The sequence below is a fragment of the Engystomops pustulosus genome, chromosome 1 (genome assembly GCF_040894005.1).
Source record: "Engystomops pustulosus chromosome 1, aEngPut4.maternal, whole genome shotgun sequence".
Lineage (NCBI taxonomy): Eukaryota > Metazoa > Chordata > Amphibia > Anura > Leptodactylidae > Engystomops > Engystomops pustulosus.
In genome coordinates, this window is record NC_092411.1 from 53967605 (window position 1) to 53992648 (window position 25044).

Genomic DNA, 25044 nt, shown 5'->3' on the forward strand with positions numbered 1-25044 from the left:
CCAAAGAATGAAAAGATGAACTAGAATAAAAGTGCTGGACTGTATATTTAAATGGAGGCTGGTTTCACCTGTTGCAACAGTGGTACTGCGTGAAGCCGGCCTCATAATCTGAAAATACTCTTGTGTGGTTCCTATCCATGGCTGCAATGTTGCAAATTCAGTTTGTAAACTTATATACAACTCAACTGATGCAAGTCCATCACACTAAATGAGTCTAATGAAGCCTTGCATATTTAGTGGTTACTTGTATTGCCCTGCCTCCTTGTTCCTGATTGGAAGGTCTCATTGCTACAGAACATGCTGCTTTGTGGAGCTGTGAGAGATCTGTTACATCATTGGCCACTTCATGTTATGTGATGTCATCATAGTGATGTCATCTAACGTCCAGTTACATTTGCACATGGGGTAAACGTTGCAAACGTAAATGGGTTAAGGACCTAAGATGACATAACTTTGGCCACATGACATGCTGAGAAGAGCCATAGGACATGGGGGGGGGGGGGTGATGGGAGTGGCTGACCAAGCAGGACACAATCCCCTCTGATGTTAGTAATATAAGATAAGGTTGATTTATGCAGATAAGCTGCAAACAATTGTTGGGGCTCTATGAGAACCTGCCACTAGCTGTATTTGTGAATATGTGGTGAAAGGTTCCTATTAAGTCCACATCATGTCAATTACTGATTTACTATACTGATTACTGAATTCTTTAGTGGGGAAATTTATTATAATAGTAACAATTGATAAATGTATGAAGTACAACAGTATACCCTTAAAGAGGTTTTCCCATTGTAGCAAGTTAGGTCCTATCCGCAGGATATTGCCTTACTTGCTGATCAGTGGTGGTCTCAGTGATGGGACCCCAAAGGATCACAAGAGCAGGGGTCCAATGAACTCTGGCGCATCCCAAGATGACTGGAGCAGCTGGTTGCACATTTGCATGCTGCCCCCTTCATCTCTATGGAGCTGATGGAGATCAACGATTATGGTGCGCGGTTATCTCCATCACCTCCATAGAGATGGACAGGGAAGCCCGCACACATGCGACCAGTTGCTCCAGTAATTTTGGGGTGTGAGGAAGGTACATTGGCCACTGTTCTAGTGATCCATGATGGTTCCATCACTGAGACCCCAATGAACAGCAAGTTAGTCCTTACCCACAGAATAGTGCCTAAATTGCTATTATGGGACAACCCCTTTAACACTGTTCAAAATCTATGGAAGAAACCAAGGGTTATAGTTCCCCATCTCAAGACCTTTAAACCAGGAGACTAGTGGGAATGCCAGCTAGAATGTAAGAAGGAACATGAATATTGTTTTGGAGCATGGGTTAGCCATGGAAGACACGGTCGTGTGTTTGTAGCCTAAACACTTGACTCCTCTGTCACATACATTTGGATTATTAGATGCTCACATTTCCTGCCTGACAAACTGTGTATTTAGAAGCTGAAAAGACATGTCAAGATATGTCCCTATGTCCCTCTCCTTTGAGCCTTTTGAAAATACTATTGAGATTTACACTAATATTTGCAGAGATAATACATAAGATATTACACAAAACATTTTAGAAGGTTAATATGAATGCGCAAACTATAATTATTAAAAGGAAACTCAAAAAGCCTACGTGTTCATTTATTTTCTAGTGCCAGCAGGTGACGTACTAGCGAAAATGTGTCACTCTCAACATTGTAATATTCTTAATTTAACATCAAATGGCTTCAAAATATGCATAAGTCATTTATTCACCATCCACAACATGGTGACAGTGATGAAGGTGTGCAATAGGAAATGAACTTTAGTCAATTAGGAGACTCCTCAGGGTGTTAAACATTACTGGATGTGTCAGCATATCCCAATGCCACCTTACCTGCAGCCTGTATGAAGGAAAGCGGCTGTCACTAAATCACTGTCTCCGTGAATCACCGCTCCCACTGAGGAGGCCGACTGGCACAGAAAATATATGCAGCTAAAAATGGCTAATTAACAAAACTCCCATGTTTCCAAAATGTTCTAGTTTGGTGGATTTGAACATCAAAGAGAAAAGCGCCCGCATGAGAAAAGCACTTAATGAGAACAGTTATATTCTCATTCATATCAAAGATCTTAATCATAATCTTTCCACCATCGCACTGTGCCGATCATTATTCATATAGGCAATGCACCATCATCAAGTAGTTACACTTATAATTCTATGTCCTAATGCAGCCAGAAAACACAAGCACAAGAAATCCTCATTATGGAGTCTTATGTCTGCACAAAAGAAAGTGCAGTCAGGAAAAAGAGTGTGAAGTCTACGTGTAATAATAATCAGCCCAGTACTCAAGTGTTAGGACTGTGAGACATGTAGTCTGTGAAGGCTCTGCATGTCTTGAATATTTCTCCTGTATTTCTTATGGTAGGAGTCTGCTATGTGGCTTAATAAATAAGGCTACATTCATTTTGTGTTCAGTGTTTACATTATGTTAACATTCAGTTTATACAGCCTACATGTAAATAGCAGGTCAATACAATGCATAACATACTGTGAACAATGCATAGCACTTAGTGTTCTTCACATGGATTTCTGTTTCAACACATAGGAGATCAGGACAGGCCCCTCCATGTTCCTATTAAATTGTGATTCAAAACTAAACGCGTGAATAAAGCTCAAGGCTGCGGTCACACGTTGCGTTTTATTTGTGTTTAAAGCACAAAAAAACACACGTTTTTAAACAGCTGAAGAGGGTTTATTTAACATAATTTTTTTTAAAAAGTACCGGTATTCTGAAAACTTATATTTTTGTAACTTTCTTCATACACTAAAAAACTAAGACGACTTGTGGAGAATCTTTCATGCTGAACAACTCTTTTTATTCTAACAAACAAATCCTTGTAGATTGCTGGGGATTCACAGGAAATGATTACCTCTGTTACTAATGAGCCGTGAGAAACCCAGAATCAGTATCATGCACATGGCTTCTTAGCCACTGCTCCTAATACCATCGCAATCTGTTAACGGAATACATTAAACACCTAATTTAATTACATCTGCAAGAATAGAAGAACCTACTGAGAGCACTTTGTATGATTACAAACACAAGTGAAGGGAACAGGTCTATTGATCCGAACAGCTCCCAATTTACTACCGCACTGCTGATGGATGGAGCCTTAAAGGGATTGTCTGACTAGATGGAAAAACAAGGTAGAGGTAACATATGGTACAAGCTGAAAACAAATAAACCTTTACTAACCTTTCAGATGTGTCCCGTCCAGATGCTAAATAATTTTGGTTAGTATTCAGGTCACTGCTGCAGAAGTCATCTGTACGTAAACGCCACATCAATGACTGGTCCCCTCAGTGACGTCCTATTTATTTATAGGTCACTGCTGGTGAATCTCCGGACTGTCTATTCTGATTTTATATCACCTCTTAGGGGGATTAGTGTATGACAAGAAAATTAGAGCATATTGCCACATCTCTCTCCTATAAAGAAATGTCTCCAACAAATAGTAAATGTGGCACACAACAAGTATACCGGCTTTATAGATTAAACTATACCACAATTTCATTACTAAGTACCCCAGAATTTCTTAAAAGGGAATCTGACCATCAAAATCAAGCATGGGACAACCTACTCACTGTGACTATGGTAATCTACATATATTTGTTATCCATGGTCTCCTTCCTTCTAAAATCAACTTTTAAAATTATATTAATGAGCCATAAGTGCTATTTAGAGGTGTGGAGTGGGGGGAGGTTGTACCTGGGCTCCTCCATGTTGTAGCATGATGGGCTCTGTGAGGAGAATGTCTCTCCATGTGTACGCTAAAGACCATGTAGATGCATACAAATATTAGCATAGCTTTCACACCAACTAATTTGACAAGATAGTCTTATACTACACAAAATTTATCACTTTTGATCCAGCAACCCCTGTGTTTTCACATACCAAGTACTCATTTACTTTTTAATGAAAAGGAAATCTAGCCCCAGGATCAATGACTGTAAACCAAGCACACTTATGTACTGGTGTGTGCCCCCACCCCCCAGTGGAAGGATCTGCTCTTCTTTTAGCTTTGATTTCTTTTTACAAAAAAGGTTTAGAAATTATGCAAATTTGTCTGAGTTGCTCCAGGCTCAATTAACAACTATGAAGCACAGAGCCCCTCAGCTCATTTGCATAAATGTTAAAGCTTTTTTTTTATTGTAAATACAAGGGTATAAGAACCTAAAACCAACATGTAAGTGTCCTTGGTTTACAATCCTGGATCCAGGTGTTAGATGTTATTTAAAGGGAACCTGTCACCAGGGACCTCATTTTCACTAAAGACAGATCGTAAAAGCTTGTCACATCTGCAGTGCAAATATCCCTCTCTGCCTTTTCTAAGCATTTGCATTACAATATAATTGTATGTTATAACTTATAACTCTTCCATCCTGACAAAATCCTGGGGTAGTCACAGGGGCTGGGCTTTGGTTTGGATGCATTTCAAAAAAACAACATGTGACTTGTCTAAGCTGCAGGCTGCCTCCATCGTTGTGCTCCTGTACAGCTTGCCCCCCCCCCCCCGCTGACGTCAGGCTAACCAGGCTGTGACCTCTGAGAAGGAGCAGGAGGTGGACCTGTACAGGAGCACAAAGGTGGGGGCTAAGATCTGTGGAGTGAGTAACACAGACAAGCCACATGTTTTTTGAAATTTATCCAAGCCCTACCCTTGTGACTACCCCAGGATTTAGTCAGGGTGCAAGAGTAAGTAATAACACAAAATTATATTGTAATGGAAATGCTTAGAGAAGGCAGAAAGGCATATTTGCACTACAGGTGTAATAAGCTTCTGCAACCTGTCTTTAGTGAAAATGAGGTCCCTGGTGACAGGTTCCCTTTAAGGTTCAGAGCTTATATAATACTAATTATAACTAACACCACACCATGCCCATCTCATAACACTGACATCCCAGACTATATTGCTCCTCGGCATCTTATTTTATCCTACAGTCAAGACAAACACATAAAGATCCCACTATATACATATTTTATGTATCCAATAAATAAATCAAACTAAAACCGAACTACTGGGCAAAAGTAATCCACTAGATTCTACCTGAGAGAAGTCAGGAAGGATAAAAAGCAATCTCAGTTGTAGGAGTGAGCGGGATATAAGGAATTGTCTAATATCATTAGAAATGCATGGTTATAAAGCATTCAATATTTAGTATTTTAATATGAATGTACAATTAGACTTCCTAGACTTTTGGGAGACATACCGTATTCTCAAAAGCCATTGGTCAGAGTTTTTAATCTTTTGGTTTAGTGCCTCTTCATCCTAGCAGATTGAGAGGTCTCACCAAGGGAGAGGATATCACATTTTCTAATAAGCTTATGGTCTACTAATAAAAGTGGGTAATAATCGCTTTCATGAGAAAGGATAAAAATTGAACTTATCTAATGTGAATCCTAATATTTAGGAGGAATTGATAAAACTGATCTAGAGCAGTGGCGAAAGACCTATGCCAAGGATGCCAGAGGTGGCACTCGGAGCACAAAGTTCTCCAGACAGGGCTCATGGTCTCCTCCCTGGCAGTAACATATACAGGTCTGCCAATGGTGTCACTGGACAAGGTAGAGGTGGTGTGGAGCGGGTAGGATTATCATTGGAGAGCCTGCTAGGCAATCTTCCCGTGCAACTGGACCCTAGAGACATTATAGAACGATAATATGAATTTCTACTCCTCCTTTCAATGGTATATGCGTTTTTTGGGGACGCCACTACGATTGTGAGCTGTGGCGGAGCACGGAGCAATAAGTTACTGCTTGAATTGTGATGTAGGCAATTTGTGATAATTAAAAGGGTTTTGGGAGAAGTTTGGCCACTTGGTTCCCATAGCTGCTCTAGTGGATATTCAACTGGCAACTTTTCAATAAATGTTCACTTTTATATTATAGGGGTAATCCGAGATTAGCAATAAATTAGTGACAAGCTACGGCGGGATTTAAAAAAAAAAAAATTAACGCATGGGATCAGCCGACTACCTTTGCCAGCCGGAAGCTCCCCGAGCGCAGCTTCTGTGCCCCTGTAAACAAACACAGACACGGATCCGACTGACATTGGCGTGGGACATCAGCAGCACCGGAGAAGGTGCGTACTCGTCTATGGTTTTTAAAAAGCCCGCCCCAGTACAGCCCTAAATTATTGCTAATCTCAGATAACCTCTAAAATTTGAATAGTATTTCACATAAGGATCCATTACTAAAATTTAAGTTTCTGCCACAAATCTGGATGGAGAGAAGCCCCATTGTCATACAAGATTGCTGAATAGTTTAACTAAAGCACAAGACTAGTTGTAGTAATAGTTTACCTTAAATCAGAATAATACTTAAAATACACAAATATTAAAAATCAAAAATTGCACAAATATAAAAAATGTAACATGACATTTAATAAATAGCCGTTTGTCCAATACATTTCCCGTGCCAGCCATATGAGCAAATAACCTAGGTAGTTTTTATAGTGGAACCTAAATAAGGATGTATAAATCCGGACTAACTGGTTCTTATGGCAAACATTCCTACTTTTCCTTTCTCCTGGTTTTCATTAATAATCCCTACTGCGTTATCCCATAGTGGCGAATCTCCTAACGCCGTCTGACACCCTTAATGAGATGCTTGAGGAAGAGGATGAGGTGTTAAGATGGAGAGAATATCTCAGAGGAAAGTGAACCATAAAGAAGGAGAGGGCGATAGGCTGGAACAAGCATCGCTGCCAAGGTATAAATGACCTGATGTAATACAGACAACCACAAGAGTCTGTCTGCTGCAGAGCACCAATCACACCTACTGTAGCACAATGCAATGAAGCGTTCTGCATTCAGGCAGCAAATTAAGTGATGGCAGCCAAGGGGCAATCAATATCCTGAGCAGGGACAGAGCCTGTTACCAGAGCTGGCAGCCCATGTTACAAGCAGCTGGAGAATTGGACAATTTTCTGATCACTTGTACAAGCAAACTCATGAGCCATATATTTAAGCATCAAAGTGAAAATTGTTGCTTTTCTCATTTATTGATGTAACATAGCAGGCTGTGGTATGACTGGGAAGAGGATATGCCCACAGCGGATGTGTCTATGACTTGGACTCCTGCTACAGATCCACATGCACATTAGTCCCATCATAATTCTGATCTTGTATGAATGGTAACAGCACGGAATACACCGCTAAATATAAGTGCAAATTACTCTGAAAGAGCATAACTTCAAGACATGAATAAATCTAACCTGTATCTTCATGGAGATTACGAGTCTCTAAGTTAATTATCCCATTCAACTACCAGCCCCATACAGGGTATCAAAAAGTCTTTTCTAGAACTCCTACTTTTATGTGAAATGTTGCCCGCTTTCCTAAAAAAAACAAACAAACCCTTCCAAGTCAAGTTAAAATGAAGTGAGAAAAGTCATATTTTGCCTCAGATGAGTCAAGTTTAGAGGCTGCGAAGGGAGTGTCACTTCAGACGCACATATCCTTGTTACTATAGTACCTAGAAACATGCTTTTGTGTCATATTAAAGAAAAGAATTTAATCTTTCAGACTGCATCCAAATTGTAGCTCTGTGATCTACAGAACCAGAGATACATTAAAGAAATAGGCAGGAGCTGGGTTTTTAGCTGCAGCTTGTATTAACAACTATGTTCTCTATTCTCTATCTCTAGTGCAATTCTAGGTGCTACAGAAACAGAGATAAGGGAGTCTGAAGTGACACTGTCACTTCAGAAGCAAAAAGTGACTAATCTCAGGCAAAACTATGACTTTTCTCTTCTCATTTTCATATCACTTTGGAATTATTAATTTTTTTGTAAACAAGTGCGATTTCACATATTTCATACCGTACCTAGGGGTGCTTGTGCTACAATTGGGTAAAATCTTTAACATTTTTCTTGTGCAGTGGGATAAAAAAATAATTGCTCCGGGGCTCAAAACCCATTTTAGCCGGTCATACAAGTAAATGACAGACTTTTTAAAACACACTGGTGAAGGAAAAGTTGTTAAAGGGGTTGTACACTATCAGCAAATATTTGATATGGTTTGTGTAAGGAAAAGCTATCCAATTTTCCAATAAACTTTCAGTATCAATTTCTTATATGTTTTCTAGATCTCTGCTTGCTGTCCTGCTATAGAAAGCTTCTTTGTTTACTTCCATTGGATAGAAATCTGTCCATGTGATGTGATGGACATGAATGTGCACAAGCTGTTATTATCACAGAGAGTAATAGGAGCTGTTTGATAATAATGGCTCCTGGACCTACCTTTCTATCCACTGGAAGTAAAAATAGAAGCTTTCTATAGCAGGACAGCAAGCAGAGATCTAGAAAAAACAGTGAGGAATTGATACAGAAAGCATATTGGAAAATTGTATAACTTTTCCTTACACAAACAATATCAATTATTTGTTGAAAGTGGACAACCCCTTTAATTGTTTTGCATTTGTGTTTCTAGAAATCGGGACTCTCGCTTTGCTAATTATTCAGAAATCCGGTTCAAAATCTTAACCTATATAACCCCCTCTATGTAATCTACTCTCCAGCAATAATGCCATGGTGAATATTTGAATCAGAGACCATGTGGTGTCCCGAGTCACGGACCAACCACAGTGTCCAGGACAGGGCTCCCTGCATCATAGAGATATATGATACAAAGAGTCCAGTTCTTCCCCTGGTCCGTGGGGAAGCAGGGACTCTTGTATCATACTTCCCTATTAAAGCCATCTATAAAATAAAAAGGAAAAAAAAGGAAAAAATAAAGAAAAAACAGTATTTAAGCCTCATCATGTAAATATACATTTACAAAGATACCTCAGTACCCCAGGCTTTCGTCACTGTACTGTACAATAGTATAGAAATGTGCATGACGACAAAGAGGTCACAAAAACTACATTTTACTGCACGTGTATATACTTTTTGGCATGTTTCTGAAAACACAATGAATGTTATTTTAATAAATTGTGAGCTATTGTTTCTGACTTTTGTTGACTTGGATTCAAAAAGTTGAAATTAAACCAAACAAAATCTTAAAAAAAAAATATAAAAGAGAAATTAACATGGGAATATGATTCCATTATGTAACAGCATGTGGCAATAATTTTACGATCCACTTGACAGAAACCACAACCCCATATAGGACAGCAGGATGAATCGCGAGTATCTGACACTACGGAAATGTGGCTTCTATTAAGATTCTGTAAATCTGTAGATGGCAAGTTCATCTTTAAGCAGTCTTACCCTTCGACGTAGTCTATCCCTTTCTTCACGGATGGCGTTCATAGTAGACTTGGTCCTATTGAGATCTTCCTCTTTGCTACAGAGCATAGCAGTGAGACTTTCATTCTCTTCCCGCAGGCCAGCCAGCTCTTTCTCCCACCGCGACCTTTCTTCTGCCAAATTAGGGTATAATTCCCGACCAAGGACACCTTCTATTTCTTCTACAGTCTGCCATAAAAAACAATTGTTCTAGGAGGTTATATAATGTACATATACTGTACCCATCTACACATTTTAAAGGGAACCCATCACCAGGTTTTACCCCATTAAACTACTAGCCTACTAGTAGGGTATGAAATGACTTTCTAAATTCCTGCTTTTATGCAAAATCTGACACGTTTCACGTGAGATGAGTGAAGTTTGTTTAGCAGTTACAGCGGGTAGCTTCACTGAAGAAGCCACAATATTTGGTTTTATAGTATATTAAAAAAAAAAGCTTTTTGACTCATATTAAAGATGAGAATTTTCTTTCAGATCCCATCAAAGTTACCATTCTCAAAACTACAGAACCAAGAAACAGTTAAAAAATAGATGGGAACTGGATCTTTATCTGCAACTTGAATTTTCAACTATGGTTCTTTATATCACAGAACCAAAAGCCTGGTGTGATCTGAAACACGAGACCCTTATCTTGAATATGACACATTATAGGGTAATATCCACAGACCTAATTTGATGAGGACCCCACAGATCACGAGAAGGAGGGCTCCTATGGGGTCCCAGGTACCTTAGTCGGACCCCTCGTCAATTCTGCAGATTAATGGAGGAGACGGCTGCGCATGACGGTTCTGCTCCATTCATCTCCATGGAGGAAATTTTTTTTTTATATGTAAACTATTTCACATAAAAATTATGGAATTCTAGAAAGGACATTTCGAACTGTAGTAAAGGGTGCAAGTAGTTTAGTGGGGTAAAACCTGGTGACAAGTTATTTTTAAGGGTAAACATTGGCCCCTGATAAAAGAACACATTTACTGTAAGACACTAGAACATATTATAGCAGTGCAACAAATAATAAATATATAAATATTACCTTGATGGCCAGGTCACAGTGCTCGCTGGCTGATGTGAGTTGCTCGATGTGTCTATCAACTTCTGCCACCGACAAATTGCAGCTGCTCTTTTTTCTCCCACAGACAACATTTTCCAGGCCCGTCAGTACTCTCTGCAGCTCGGAGTTCAGGTCACTGCAAGTCTCTACATCAAGACCAAAAAAATAAATAATAAATAGAACAGAAGAAACCAAACCATGCAAAGCCAAATGCAACTGCGACTTGGAGCTATAGAGAACGAGTCTTAAAAATATTGAATTAACTCAATAGTGCAGGTGGTAGGGAACTAAACAGTGGGGCAAAAAAGGATTTAGTCAGCCACCAAACTCCACTGTGATGAAGACCAAAGAGCTGTTGAAGGATACCTGCTTGTTGTCAAGAAATCACCTGGGAGCAATAATTAGAAAATTAGAAGACGTACAAAACCTCTGATAATCTCCATCGATCAGAGGCTCTACACAAGATTTCACCCTGTGGGGTCAAAATGATCAAAAGAACGGCGAGCAAAAATCCCAGGACCACACAGGGCCCTAGTGAATGACCTGCAGAAAGCTGGGACCAACGTAACCGAGGCTACTGTAAGTAACACGCCACACCAACAGGAACTCAGATCTTGCAGTGCCGTCCGCTTTACAGTGTGACCGCGCGAAATGAAGATACAGTGCGCATGCGCCAGTGCTTTCAAGAGTGATGTCACCGGCTCTCTGGAGCGAGGAGAAGGTTCAAGCACGCAAGGCGCATGCATAGTTGTGCTAGTGATCAAGCGCCTAGTGTCAGGGGAACAAGAGCGCTGAATGGGTCATTTGCCTATTGTATAAATCTATTTTTGGACGAAACTGACAATCTCCAGTTTCAGCTTACCTAGCCCTCAGGTATGTTTGTGTCAGAATGACCATTTTCAAATTGTAGATTTCCTTTAACCCCTTAAAAATGGAAACACAAAGAGAAAGGGCTCGTTGTGTGTGTAACAAATTGGACTCCATGCTGTGTACTGGGAAAAAAATTCAAATGCCGTCAAATTGGCAGAAGAACGCATTTGCGTCATTTTCATGTTGGCATGCTTCTTTATGGTTTTCACTGTACACTTTAAATGACATGTTTCCTTTATTCCTTACACCATTAACGACCTTGTGTAGACACACATGTAAAATAATGACTTCTCTCAAACACCTTACTGATCCCCCTCCGCTCCTATTCCAATACCTCCCCAGTACCCTGCCAGACTGAACTGTGTGGGTTTGTTTCGGCTCAAAAAAAAAAGAAATCTACCTTTCATCAGACAACCCCTAGGCATAGTAAAGGGTACTCAGAGTATGTCTTTAATAAATGGGACTGGATACCATTGAGAGATGTAGTGCTGGGCCGTGTTATTAATTCAATCTCACTTTAAAAGTATGAAATAATTCCCGATGGCGTCACAAATGAAAACATCAATGTAATGTTATTCTTCAGCGTCCTCCTGCCGCTTGCTGAATTCCAATGTTCCATTTCACAGAATGGATTTCTGTAACATTTCTCTTAGGACAATGCTTTTTACATAGTAGGTCTTTAGCCAATACATGACATTCACATAGAAGGTAGAGGTCTTACTTTGTAAGAGATCATTGAAAATGCTGAGTGCGTTCATCTATCCCAGAAGGGACACCGGATCCTGATTTATTACATCAAACTCCACTTTCTGACTTTAGTGGTAAAGGAGGCTCCAATTCAAGGTGTTTTATCTCTGAACCAATGTGATGAGTACAAATAAAACACAACAATAAAAAGTCTGGTCTGCTAAAACAGAACAAAAGGTACTTGTCGAAAATACAATAGTAATAATCGATGAGCCTAACAAACACTATATGACATTATTATTGGTGGTTAAAGGAATTTGAGATTGATAGGTCCAACAACCTCTGTCCAGCTGGGCATCACTTCTCCATTGCCAGAGATGTCATGTACATAACAAGTGAATGGGGCTGAGCTGCAATACAAGGTACATCCACTATACTATGGATGGCAGTGTCCTTGGTAGAAAATTGTACCCCTCACCTGAACACTGCGGTCTCTTTCAATGGAACTCCTTAAATATATGTATTTGAGCTTTTCATAAATGGGGGAAACACAGTAAAACAAATGATTTGGAAATTCAACGCCTCCAGTCCACTGCGAAAATAACTACACAGGTTATCAAATGCACGAAAGTCCATAGCAAGCAGAGGTGGAACGCTTTGTGTGTAATTTAAACAAAAGATGATGATCAAAATAGCATGCCTGTAGAAGAATATAAATATTCATACACATGCAAGTGTTTTCTGGCCCAAATATCTGATAAAATTATGCAGAAACAGGCCAAGCCCTTTATGACTGCACAAGTCAGTCATAACACTTTACTGGGATTCACTAATTTTTAGTTATCCACCCAAAATGACATATTATCAGCAACTACCCAAAAAATAATTAGCTTCTTTTAATGCAGAAAGGTTGTGGCGTAGAGTAAAAGTTGGGATCAGCAGAAAAGTATAGACTCCACCTACAGCCTCAAAATATAAGATACAGGCAGTCCCCGGGTTATGTACAAGGTTTGTTCTTAAGTTAAATTTTTATGTAAGTTGGAACTGTATATTTTATCATTGTAACTCCAGCCAAATTTTTTTGGTCTCTGTGACAATTGAATTTTAAAAATGTTGGCTTGTCATTAGAACCAGGATTAACAATAAAGCTTAATTGCAGACACCTGTTATAACTGTTATAGCTGTTTATTGTAGCCTAGGTTTAAAGTCCAGTAAATTACCAATTACCTGAGGTCCGTTTGTAACTAGGGGTCATCGGTAAGTCGGGTGTTCTTAAGTAGGGGACCGTCTGTACTTCATATTATTGATAATTTAAAGCTATTGTATTAAATGGATATCTTGTAGTGACTTACTTTTAGGAACTTATTAAGGAGTCTTATATTAAGTTTTAGTTGTAATATGGAAGTCATCTTTAACCCCTTAAGGAGGGAGGAAAAAAAAAGAAAAATCCATAACTTTTTCATTTTTCTATGTACAGAGCTGTGTGAGGGCTTATTTTCTGCATAACAAATTTTACTTCTCAGTGACGTTATTTATTATGCCATGTACTGGGAAGCTGGAAAAAAAAAATTCTGAATGTGGTGAAATTGGTCAGCGTCACATTCTTGTGGGCTCAATTTTAAGACTTTCACTGTGCGCTCCAAATGATATGTCTACTTTATTCGTTGGTTCAGTATGAACGCGGTGGTACCAAATCAATACAAAAATTAAGCAAATGTCTATGAAAAAAAAAAATGTTTCGCCATCTTCTGAGCCAGTCATTTTTTCATACTTTAAGTGTACCGGTACGTTTTCATTGCTACCATTTTGAGTACTGTGTGAAATTTTGATCACTTTATTATATTTTTTGTGTGATGTAAAATGGTGTAAAAAAAGAGTTTCGGACATTTGGGTGCAATTTTCCATTATGGGGTTCAATAACCGTCAATAGGCTGTTTTACATTTTGACAACAAAGATGGCGTCGGCAATGTGCCGCGGTCTTTTAAATGCCGAAGGCGACATCGGAAGGGTTAATACCTGCAATCGGTGCTAGCGCCGATTGCAGGTATTAGCAGTGGGTGTTTGCTGCAGTATGTTAGAAGGACAGTAACATCCTAAGAGAATCAACCTGATCATTGCCCCAGCAGGGAATGTGAGAAACCGGTGGGTTGAGTAACAGCAAGTTATATGGGACTATTCTAAGCTTTGGATAAAAGAAAAGCAATCTTTTAAAGCAAATATAAACTGGACCTTAACATAATATATAATATCACTACTGCTTACTTAAAACAAAAGTAATCTTCAATGCTGGCCGTCATTTTAATTAAAATTTCCAAAACCAACATTTGAAAGATGAAGTTGACATTGTTTTCAACCCAATGAATAACTTTTGATGTATTGTGTCATTGTTACAGAAGTAGATTCCACTCACAGTTTATGAACTAGAAAAGAACAAAAGGTAATAAAGCTCTTTAAGAAAATTCCCACTGCAGATATCCTGGCCATGAGAGCGAGCCGAGCTGTTAAACTGACCTTGAAGCGCTTAGACGCTTACAAGCAAACGTTACAATTTACTACAGTACAAGTCTTCACCCAAAAGATGCCTCTAGGGAAGAAGAGAATCACTCACAATACGCCAGCACAGAGGATAACGCGGCTCCTGTGGAATATTTTCCCTGCCTTTTTAATATCATCCCAGTAATAAATTAGCGCATGTAACGCTTCAGAATGCTTGTCTGCCATTTGGCGTTGCACATTGTGTTACAAAAAGTCACAAAAGAGTAAAATAGTTACATACATAACTAATTCATGATGTATGCATTGCCCTATAAACAGCAAGGATTATTTATCACCCTGAAAAATACTATGCTAAGGACACAAAAGGCAAGATCTGTGTAATAAACGTCAGCAAAACGGATGGGTAGTATGGGCTGCACATGGTAAGTGCTAAGAGTTCAGGGGAATATAGTAAAATACTGTGCAGCTGTTTTACTTATAATTCCCTGAGCACCTTTTTTTGTAGCTTTATAGCTTTTCCATATGGTACCATAAAACAAAGAGGCGAATTGTAAACAGGAATTAGACATTATGATTAGGAGATGCGTAAAACGAGCTAAGGCCATGGACACGTACTGGATCTGTGCCGATAAACATATAAAAGACGAGGTTTTCTTTTTATTATTATACAAACTATAAAAATCATCTGAAAAATTGTTGATCTGGATTCCAACTGCACTTTGCCCGTCATGTATGTTCAGCTCAGAAAACTCGTCTGCTACAAGTTCACATAATACATCAGAGTAAATGAACTGTATGTAAATAAAATAAAAATGTACTGATAACATGAGTGCTTGTAATAATGGATACACATCAGCAACACTATCTGCAATTTTATTCCCATGAACACAATGTAACAAAGTATCAACTGTGATAAATATTTCAACATTCTGTTTTGGAATAATTGCTCTTTATTGCAAGCTAAACCAAAGTGGGTAACTTAATGCAAACCTATGTTTTCTCTTACCCTTCTCAAATTCCCACCACGACAAGACAGACATCTGTGCTGTCTCTTGTGCCCTTTGCATTCCTGCTGTACTATGCACGATACTACTAAGCCTTCCCTACGCAACATGTATAATGCAAAGCCCTGCACACAGCATCAGCCGGGCTGTCATCACTCTCTTCCATCTGCTCCACTTTCATCTGAAGCCGGGTGGCCCAAACCAACATCATAACCTCACACGTACTCGACCCATAGCATGACAGGACTTGTGTTCTAGCTAATTATACATTTACCTTTCACTGACAAGAAAGAACAGATCAAAGTTGAAGATGTTCCTGACAAGGAATGCCAGGTGAAGAGGCAACCAACCAGAAGAGTAGACAAGGCATGGATAATGTATATGTTGTGCTAATCGCTTATAACTAATAACCATAGATCATGATAATATAAATCTTTGTTTACATGAATGCTTAGGCTTCACTGGGTGCCCTCACCTTATAATGTATAAAAACCTATGGTCTTCAGTAGGGCATGATCAGACCACGCTTACAGTCAAACAACAAGTTTAAAGGGAAAATAATTGGCAGAAAATAATAATGCGACACGGCTTGTCAATCTTTTACATCAAGGGGATTCACAAGCCATGGTATGGTGACACTTGCTGGGTCATTGCCCTTGACAGACACAAATTGACATGAATTTAACTTAAAGGAGGTCTCCTGAACTCAAAACATTCAGGTTACATTCACATGATATGCATGACAGATTAGGGGATGCTGACACCAGTCCCCTACAATGTTCAGAAACAGAAAAAGTGGCTGAAATTGTAAGAGAGTCTAAAATCACCCCCACCACTATGTAACCACTGATACAAAGCCCCTCATACAGATTCTTAACATACCATGCATGTACAAGACTTCCTGCAGGTCATGGCAGTAGGTTCTTCATGGTTGTATAGACACTATATATAAATTCTGATGGCAGATTTATTTTATTATATTTTCTGTACTTCATTGTTGGGGGCAACAAGGCTGTATGGACCTTAGCAATGTCTTGGAGATGTTCAATGACGTTTACAGGAGAGGTTTTGAGACAAGCTCTATGACCTACACAGAGCTCAAATAATAGGCGATTTTCCGGTTACAAAAAAAATATTTTTTGTTATACATTACATAAAAAAGCCAGGGAGAAAACATATTCCAAAAAGTCTTTTGTGAAAAATGCCTTCACCTATTATTGTATTTCTTTTACTTGTTTTACATATCTTTTTATTGTTATATATTTATTTATAACAAGGCAAGTATGGGACACAATGTGGTGAATTTATCAAGAATGGTGCTTGAAACACTAGTCTTAACCCCCCCCCCCCAATGCTCCAGCACCGGTATCTACAAAGGGGCCCTGATCGTGAAGGGAATCAAAGATCTACAGGGAGATTGTGCGTTGGTTGTTGGGAAGATCGCATGAAGATAGGGGATTTTGGGAGAAGAGTGGGTATGGAGAGGGGAAAGGGGGGTCCTAGGTGCACTTCAGCCCAAATTTGCATAATTGATAGACAGATTTGTGAGCCTTCTTCTGTTAAAATAAAGGTATGCCAGCACGAATTATAAGTGGCTCTACCTGACCATTTCGTTCATATGATGGGGATACAGCAGCTGACAGATTCCCTTTAAGAGTTTGTCCTCCGCACTACAGGTCTATTTCCACTTTGCTGCTAATGTAAATGGAGCAGATTTTCTGCCAATAATTTCATGGTGAAATAATATATACTTGTTCTAATCTGTGAGGTCTTTGTAGACAGCACTGCCCCTTCATAGAAATCTAAAGACGAGCCACGACTACATCCACCCCTGAACAGCAATAGTTGATGGCCTCCATGAGTGTGTACGTGGGGACTGATTTATAAGGGAGGTTTGGAAGCAAGGTCATGGTGGTTTGGGCACCAATACTAGGGACATTTAGCACAAGTAATGGGAATGCCGATTTTGTCATCATCTAGCTGATGGCTTGATGAACGGTTTAGGTAAGCCAGCTGCTGAGGTTTATAGCGCACAGCCAGCCATTCCCCAAAGGACTGAGGCTTTAATGCGAGAGGCTTCAAGATTTTGATGATGGTTTAAATAAATTGTAATGTATCAGGTTTTGCTTGGTGGTTGCAAAATGAAGAAAAGCTGCAGCGTGACTTTCATCCTTCAGAAAGCACAGCATATATTTGATATGGGCTTGAGGTTTTTGGGCATATACTGTGAAGTAGACGCTCATAGCACAGTGAGGTTTAGGAGATTTAACTGAATAAATATTACGAGAACTTTTGGTGATGCAATTTTTGCTAAATCGTCAGCTAAGCAGTTAAAACAAATCTTAATTTATGACGACTTTATGATAAAGAAATAAGAACTATACTTTAAAATCTGCTAAAGAATCACTGCTTTCATTGTCCAATCACGAGCCAAAAGATTTTTTTTTCGACCACTTGGGGCTTGTAATTTACTACATTCTTTCTACACTACAACCAAAATATGCAGCAAATAACCTTGACCCCATAACCACTCAAATCATTGCAGTCTCATCTCAATGAGAACTCATGTTTGGTCACGTAATCCTCAGGAGTTGCTATATATCTAGAGGAAACAGGATAGTAATGTGGTATAATTCTGCGACTGCTTACACATGAGCAGCGGCTACAAGACTTCACACATTTCAGCACTCTCAGATACTCCCACAACTACGACTGAGGCCTTGTATGTGTTGTCCCTGTGCTAGCCACACAAGCTAATACGCACTATGTCTCCGTCTCCCACTATATGTCAATGTAGCTTTCCTAAAGTATACACTGAGGTACACAAAATATGTGATGTGACTAACATGATGTTATTTCCACAGTAGTGGAAACCAGTCAAATGAATGTGGTTTCTGTAGCAATTATAATCTGGGTTTTATTTGGATTGACTATGTTCAGTGCAGAGTCACTCATAGCCATGGCTAGTTGTTAACGAAATCTACCATTTGATTTCATGCATAATGAACCAAACATACCTTGAGAATGCTGTAGCTACACTGATGCAGAAATATATCTTGTTTAATCTCAGAGCTGAGTGGTTTTGCTGAAAAATCTATTATAACATACAGGACCTTGGGAAAGCTGGGTTGGATTCAACCTGTGGTTCATAAACACATTACACATAGCTTCCTGAACTGTCTAGATAGCATTAATTAGCCTGAGCTGGATCACTCATACACAGCAGCAGGGGATGGTGCAGCGATTGATTACTTCTGCCTATCAGGCACAACATTGTGATTATGTAATTCTCTGAAGCAGTGCATACTAATTGTGAGAGGAGAAGCACCGAGCCCCAGCACAGAAGCAACAGAGCTTCATTATCATAATTTTATAATAGTTTTTTCAGCAAAACCATTCAGTTCAGGGATTAAATAAGATCAGTGTATCTGCAGCATTCTGAAGGTATGCTCATAATACATTAAATGGTAGATTTCCATTAGGAGCGTTAATGTGCAATATGTCCTGGTCGGGAGGAACACGCCTGAATCTACACTTTGGATCCGCTCACCTCTAGTTGTAAGGCCAGGCATTTTGGCCAGTTTCTCCAGAGATTTAGCTTCCCATATTTTCAAAAGCATGGTTTTCTTGAAAGGTTTGTCAATGGCAATTAAAATATTCCTAAAGTGGATTATGGAAGATTGTGATCCCAGAGAGACAAGTAAGGTTTTAGTATGTTAAGGTAACATGTTATATGAGTGGTAGGATCCAGAATGACAAGTGTGATTTGAAACAATAAGATTCATTTTTACTAAAAGAAAAAAAATTACACATATTTGTTTATTAAAGCATCACGTAATAATAGTACAATGTGACAAATAGTTCAATATGTGACAGTAATATAAAACTTCTGCACATATGCTCAGCATACTTCTATTAGACAAAAGCAGAAACTTACTTTCCACAATGGAAAGAGAAGATGTTTTGCAAAGAATAGCAATCTTCTTATTAGCAATGATGGATGACAATGGTACTTTATATACGGTATTTAGCTGTTCCATATGTCATTCAAGGGCAAGAAGAGATTGTTTTAGGAATATTCATCCTGCACATTTGTGAAGTCTAGCAGTGCCTTTGTATTGTGCTGGAAGTAAACCCTACACTCTTTAAGGTATGACCTTACTCTTCTGGTACAAATGGAAGGAAGTGTCAATGGATATAATCAAGTGTAAATGTTGCCTGGGATTGTACCATTGCTCACCTGAGGAAGGGAGATCTGCTGCAGTGTAAGTGAATGAGCTGCAGACTTAACATTTGCGCCACAAGTTGAGTTTTGTGCAGATTCTGCATATGACATTTGTAAAACCGCATATTTTTCTGCTGCTATATACATCAGGTACAAGTCTTCTAAGTGCATATCCTTTCTATGGACAATCATGCTTGCAAATCACCAGCATACAGGATCAAATACAGACAGCGTGTGTTCTGCTTTAATTCCTTAATTTCACTTTTACTGACCAAGTCCCAGGGACTGCAGTCTCCTAGTGCGGGGGAGACTCTAAACTATTAAGGCTACATTCACTCCTCTTTTCTTTGATACTCCCAGTGTATACATGCACTGAAAGTATACGTAGACATATCCTTTTTGCCTCTGCCTGCACAGTATACATGGCATACTTTGGAAATTCTGGGTAGATAGACACAGTAACCTGTGTCTTTTTATCCTGTCCCCTCCTAACGAGCAACGTATTTGCTCAGCGGCCTTAACAGCCTATGGGGGACAGATGCCACAGTTTACATCCATTCCTGGCCTCCACTGAGCTTATGTCCAGGGAGTTTTCCAGTGATATAACCGTCCATATAAAGACAGTGACATCGCTGGTGGAAACACCTGAACATCAGCAGACATCAGGAGACATACGCCCGATGCATCATTCCACCGGAGGGCTTAAACCCCTATATGAACATAGCCCAACTAGGAAACACGTTACTTTGGGTTCAGCAGTGAATACACTGTCATCTCTGCCAACTTGGCTCAATATCATAAATAGCATATTGATTTTTCAATTATGGTAACCTACTGCAGGATGAATAGGTTTCCTGCCGTTAAAAATGATTGCTCCTCAGAATTAATTCTTCCTGGGTATTTGGCTTGGAAGAAATTACTTATATATTTTTCTGTATGAAAAAAGCTTGGCAATTTGACAAAATGTTTCTTTCTGAATGTCTAAACCATCAAACATGTCCTACACCTGTTCTTCTAAGTATGCAGAATTCCCTCGTAATCTGATCAAGGTCATTAGAATGCAGGGAAGCGTAAAATTAAAAAAAAAATCCCCTTAGCAGTATTTTGACCGTGGGACTGTAGCTCATAGATAAAAGCCTAGAGGGCTGGGTGCAGCTTGGAATCTCTTCCTCCGATGCCAAATACTTTGCCTTGTAATGATTAATATTCATCAGAAGGTCTGAAGGAAGCGCTAAACTTCAACCCCAGAAAATGTCCCAACTAAAAATACACGGATAGTAGGATCATACTAGTATAGCTTTATTACAATTATAGGTTAGCTGAGGTGCCTTAAAGCAATGCTACCTAAAGCATTGAATTCTGGCTACAGGAAATAATTCTACTTTATCATCTGGTGAGAAGGGAATGCTGGGAGATCTCAGTTCAGTATCAGGCAGAAATGTGAACACAACCATGTATGCCACGGAGTTTTAACACTAGAGTTGTAATTGTAGAAATTGTTATACTTAATTTGTAATAGACATTTAAAGGAAATCAAGCATCACATCCAGAAATATTTCCAATATCACTAAATAACACACTCTGCATATTACCTTCTGCAATCCCTACTTTCTCAGTTGACATATCTTTGTCTATATAATTTATCCTAAAATACCTATTACTCACCCATATCCACTGTGACCATTGTGGACTGATTCTCCTGCACGGATACAGAGTTCTGGTCCTGGTCCATGCTGCGAGTGTCATCATTGGCTTCTAGCTGGCTGTGACTGTGTTCTGACCGCAGTTCTGAATATTCATCTTCTTCCCTGTAAAAAAAGAAAAAGAGAGAGCAAAAAAGACAATATTTAAAGAGTAACTGTAAAGGTTTTTTTCCCCACAAATCATTAGCTCTTAGGATATAAAACAACTTGGCCAATAATCTTTGTTACAAACATGCAGCAGTTTCTTTGCTATAGCCCTCAGATCATCTCATTGCTGCAGGAGCTGCTTCCTCTGCCTGTGCCGACAAGCCCTAGAGTTTGTAGAATAAACAAAAGCTACAGACTCCTGGGAGTGGCTGCTGCTCCCTGCTCAGAGAGGAGGTGGTCATGTGGGGACCATGTGAGCTCTGATGTGTGTATGTGGCATAGCTTGATGTGTGCTAGAAATGGGAATTATGGCTCTTCTTAGTGAGCTGGCTCATTAGGCTATTACAAGGGAGCCGCAATCCAGCCAGTCAACCCCCTCCACACCACTTTTAACCCAATTGCATTGGTGGATTTACTTGTGGGAAAGTAAATGGATTTAGTGTTAAATTACTTTGATAAAGAACACAAGACATCATGGGATCTGTGGGCAAGCTAACTGGTCTCAGCTTGAGGGCATAGACTGACAGACATTAGTCTCCGCCCACGTCACCTATGGTGAGAAAGATTTTTGTCAAACACTTTTAGAACAGAAAATGCCATGACTTTGTAAAGAAAAGGACAAGCAGCACAAAGTAAACAATGTTCTGTTTGTTTTTAAAGGGGGAATAACATATAACAATTTGGTAAAATCATTGTAACTTTACAGTTACCCTTTAATGGGGAATACCTTCTTCAAGGCGAGCCATTGATTGTCAAGGATACAATTGAGATTGAATGTATTATTTGCAATTACAAAACATGTGGAGTAGATGGGTTATAGATGAAAATTTTACAAAAATCACAATAATTTTTTGTTTCATTTACTTTCATAAATAGATTAAATTACATTATCATTTGTTTTTCAAATGATAGAACTCCACAGGATCCAGCACAGTAGTCATTTGTCAGTCCAATAGGTTTATAAAATACACGTTTTGGGCTACTTCAAGCTTTTAGTTGTAGTGTTTGCATTTACCTTCTATTTTTGTATTGGTTATTGTCTTGTTAAGTGTGTAACAGAAATGCCTGATGTGGCGTATAAATATTTTTTCAACGTGGCAGGTTGATCAGTGTGATAGATACACGGACAGGTAATACAACTGATAACAATGTGTCATCCTTGTATGAGATGTTACACCCTTCCTTTTAATATCTACATATAAATATTAAACGGGAAGCATTGAGCAGGTTTGACCATGGTAAATATATATATACGCACCACAGTCGGCACCACTGCCGCTGAGATAATATAATATTACACCAGTTGTACAAAAAAAAAAAACTGATTTTTTAATACCATCAGCTTAGTTTTAGTGATACAAGTAAAATTTCCCCTGCACTTCTGCTTTTATTTCACATTAGCTGCTGCACAACCTCTTAAATCATATCAGTTGAATATTTAAAAGTCATATTTTAGTATTTATATAATTGGAGTCTCATTACGCCCACCACATAGAATGATAGGAAATCGAGCAGTTAATTACACACTTGAGGTTTGTATAGGGAGTGGTCGATGCTTATTATACTTGGGCACAGACAAATTATCATATCTAATTTTGTGCATTTCCTTTCCCACATTATCAGAGAGGAGTTGCCATGTCATACACCCGGGTTTCTGTATAGATAAGCAGACAATTGGTGTGTCTGTCCGCCTCAGTTTATGTTATGGATGAAGTTTTACACTCCCTCTATTTTGCTCTTGAGTTTTGTAGTAACTACAAATTAGGAATGATAAAAATAACATTTGAAAGAAATGTAAACAATCGGACAAGTAACACCGGAGTAAACTCCCTAAAAATTACCTTCATGCTTAGAAGCCTTTCTTACTTGTACAATCCCTGCACTATAAACAATGGCGCTCTATAGAGCACAGTAATGATATACATTGCACTGTTAGTCATACTGGGAATGCTTAGAAAATAGGACATGCCCTGCTGCTACCTGTGCACAAACAACTTCTACTGTACTAAGTTACTTCATACCAAATTAAAATTTGGTAGAGAGGATGATCGATGTGGTCAGACCACTTATACACATGGACATTTAGCTAAGCCAAGCAGGCAAGTGTAAACTTATGTCAAACACCACTGACCACGGCTTATGGTTGATGATAACAAAGGAAAGGGCGGATGACAATACTTCCTTTCTTGATGGACCACCGATGGCTCCATGTACACAACCATTGTTTTCTGCCGTGTGCTAGCCATTATTTATGGTTAGCACATAACAATTTTAAAAATAAGTAGGGAATATTAATAAATTTAAATCCAAGGCAGTTCTATAGAATTTATAATGGGACGATTCTTCAACACTAAACAAAAAGAACGGGTACATGAAAAATACCTTATTGTTGTCCCTTGTAGGCGGTCGATCTTCTTGTTCAACTCTGCAATAATGCTGTGCAGCTCCGTGATTCTCTCCTCATATCGTAACGTCGTCCTCTCTTGTACATCCTCATGTTCCCTCATCAGATGGGACTGTTCACACTAGTAAAAGGAAGCACAAAGTTAACACAGTAAGACACACAGGGGTCGAGTCATCAGTATTGTAATATATACTTGACATTACTTTTCAATATTTTTTTTCCTGATGCAAAACAAATCATTCAGAAAAAGGATTATTAGTAGCTTAAAGGTTTTTCAGAAATGAAACATTAATGGACTAATATCAGAAAAACTCATCAAAAGTCAGACTTTTGTGAGCGTGGGGATTGGGAAATGGCACACAGATTAGATTATTGGCAAAAAAGCCAAAAACTACTGTATGAATGGGTAGTAGCCAAAAGCCGGGGATACTACAGGAATAAATAAAAGCCATCAATGTTTAATGACAATCCCTTTGAAGATTTCTATTAATACAGACGGCACAATAACAGAAACCATGACAGGAAATCTGGCAGCAGTTTTGACCAAACTAAGCCGTAGACAGTGTTAGCTTTTGGTGCAGGACACCTGTGTAAATCAAACATTTGTGTGTGTTGTTAGTAGCAACAGGACTGTGAAAAATGCATTCAAATTGTAGGATTGCAACTGGACTTGGGAGTACTGGGCTGCACGGATGTGCGATATCTCTTCACTGTACAGTTCAGGGAAAAGATACCACATATCAATGCACCAGAATGCTCCCAGTCCAGCTACAATCCTGGAAAGTAAATGTATTTATGTATTTTTCACAGTCCTGCTGTTATCACATATTGTTACATAGCTCTCCAAGGCTGCTACCAAACACCAATCAGTTTTACATGGCCAAAAACACTGACCGGTTCCCTTCAAAGAGTTTATAGAAGACTAGAAGCAATGGAATTGTTGCAGGTTTTGCTCCAGGTATTTCCAGAAAATAGCTAATCCTGCCAGGGGATGTCACTGCCAGTTATTGCCATTATCACACAGCAAATTCCTGTATAAATAGCTGTATATGTAATAAATGGATAGCTTTTGTCCATGTAATCCTCACCCACTGCCTTGGCTCATACAAAGTGGGTAGCACTATCTAAGAAGTCCAGATGCCTCAAGAAGGTATATGGTTAAGAGTAA

The 25044-nt window shown here is 39.0% G+C and overlaps 1 protein-coding gene across 4 annotated transcripts in view; it reads right to left on the reverse strand.

Moving 5' to 3' along the window:
• Window positions 1-25044, reverse strand: part of MCC (MCC regulator of WNT signaling pathway) — a 218623-nt gene that overhangs the window by 42075 nt on the left and 151504 nt on the right. For all 4 annotated transcript variants that reach the window (XM_072140768.1, XM_072140758.1, XM_072140777.1 and 1 more), the window contains 4 exons: window positions 23855-23997; window positions 21288-21430; window positions 10322-10485; window positions 9250-9456 (listed from right to left, as the gene is read on the reverse strand). In XM_072140768.1, coding sequence (XP_071996869.1) covers window positions 9250-9456; window positions 10322-10485; window positions 21288-21430; window positions 23855-23997 — 657 coding nt within the window. The remainder of the gene's footprint in view (window positions 1-9249; window positions 9457-10321; window positions 10486-21287; window positions 21431-23854; window positions 23998-25044) is intronic.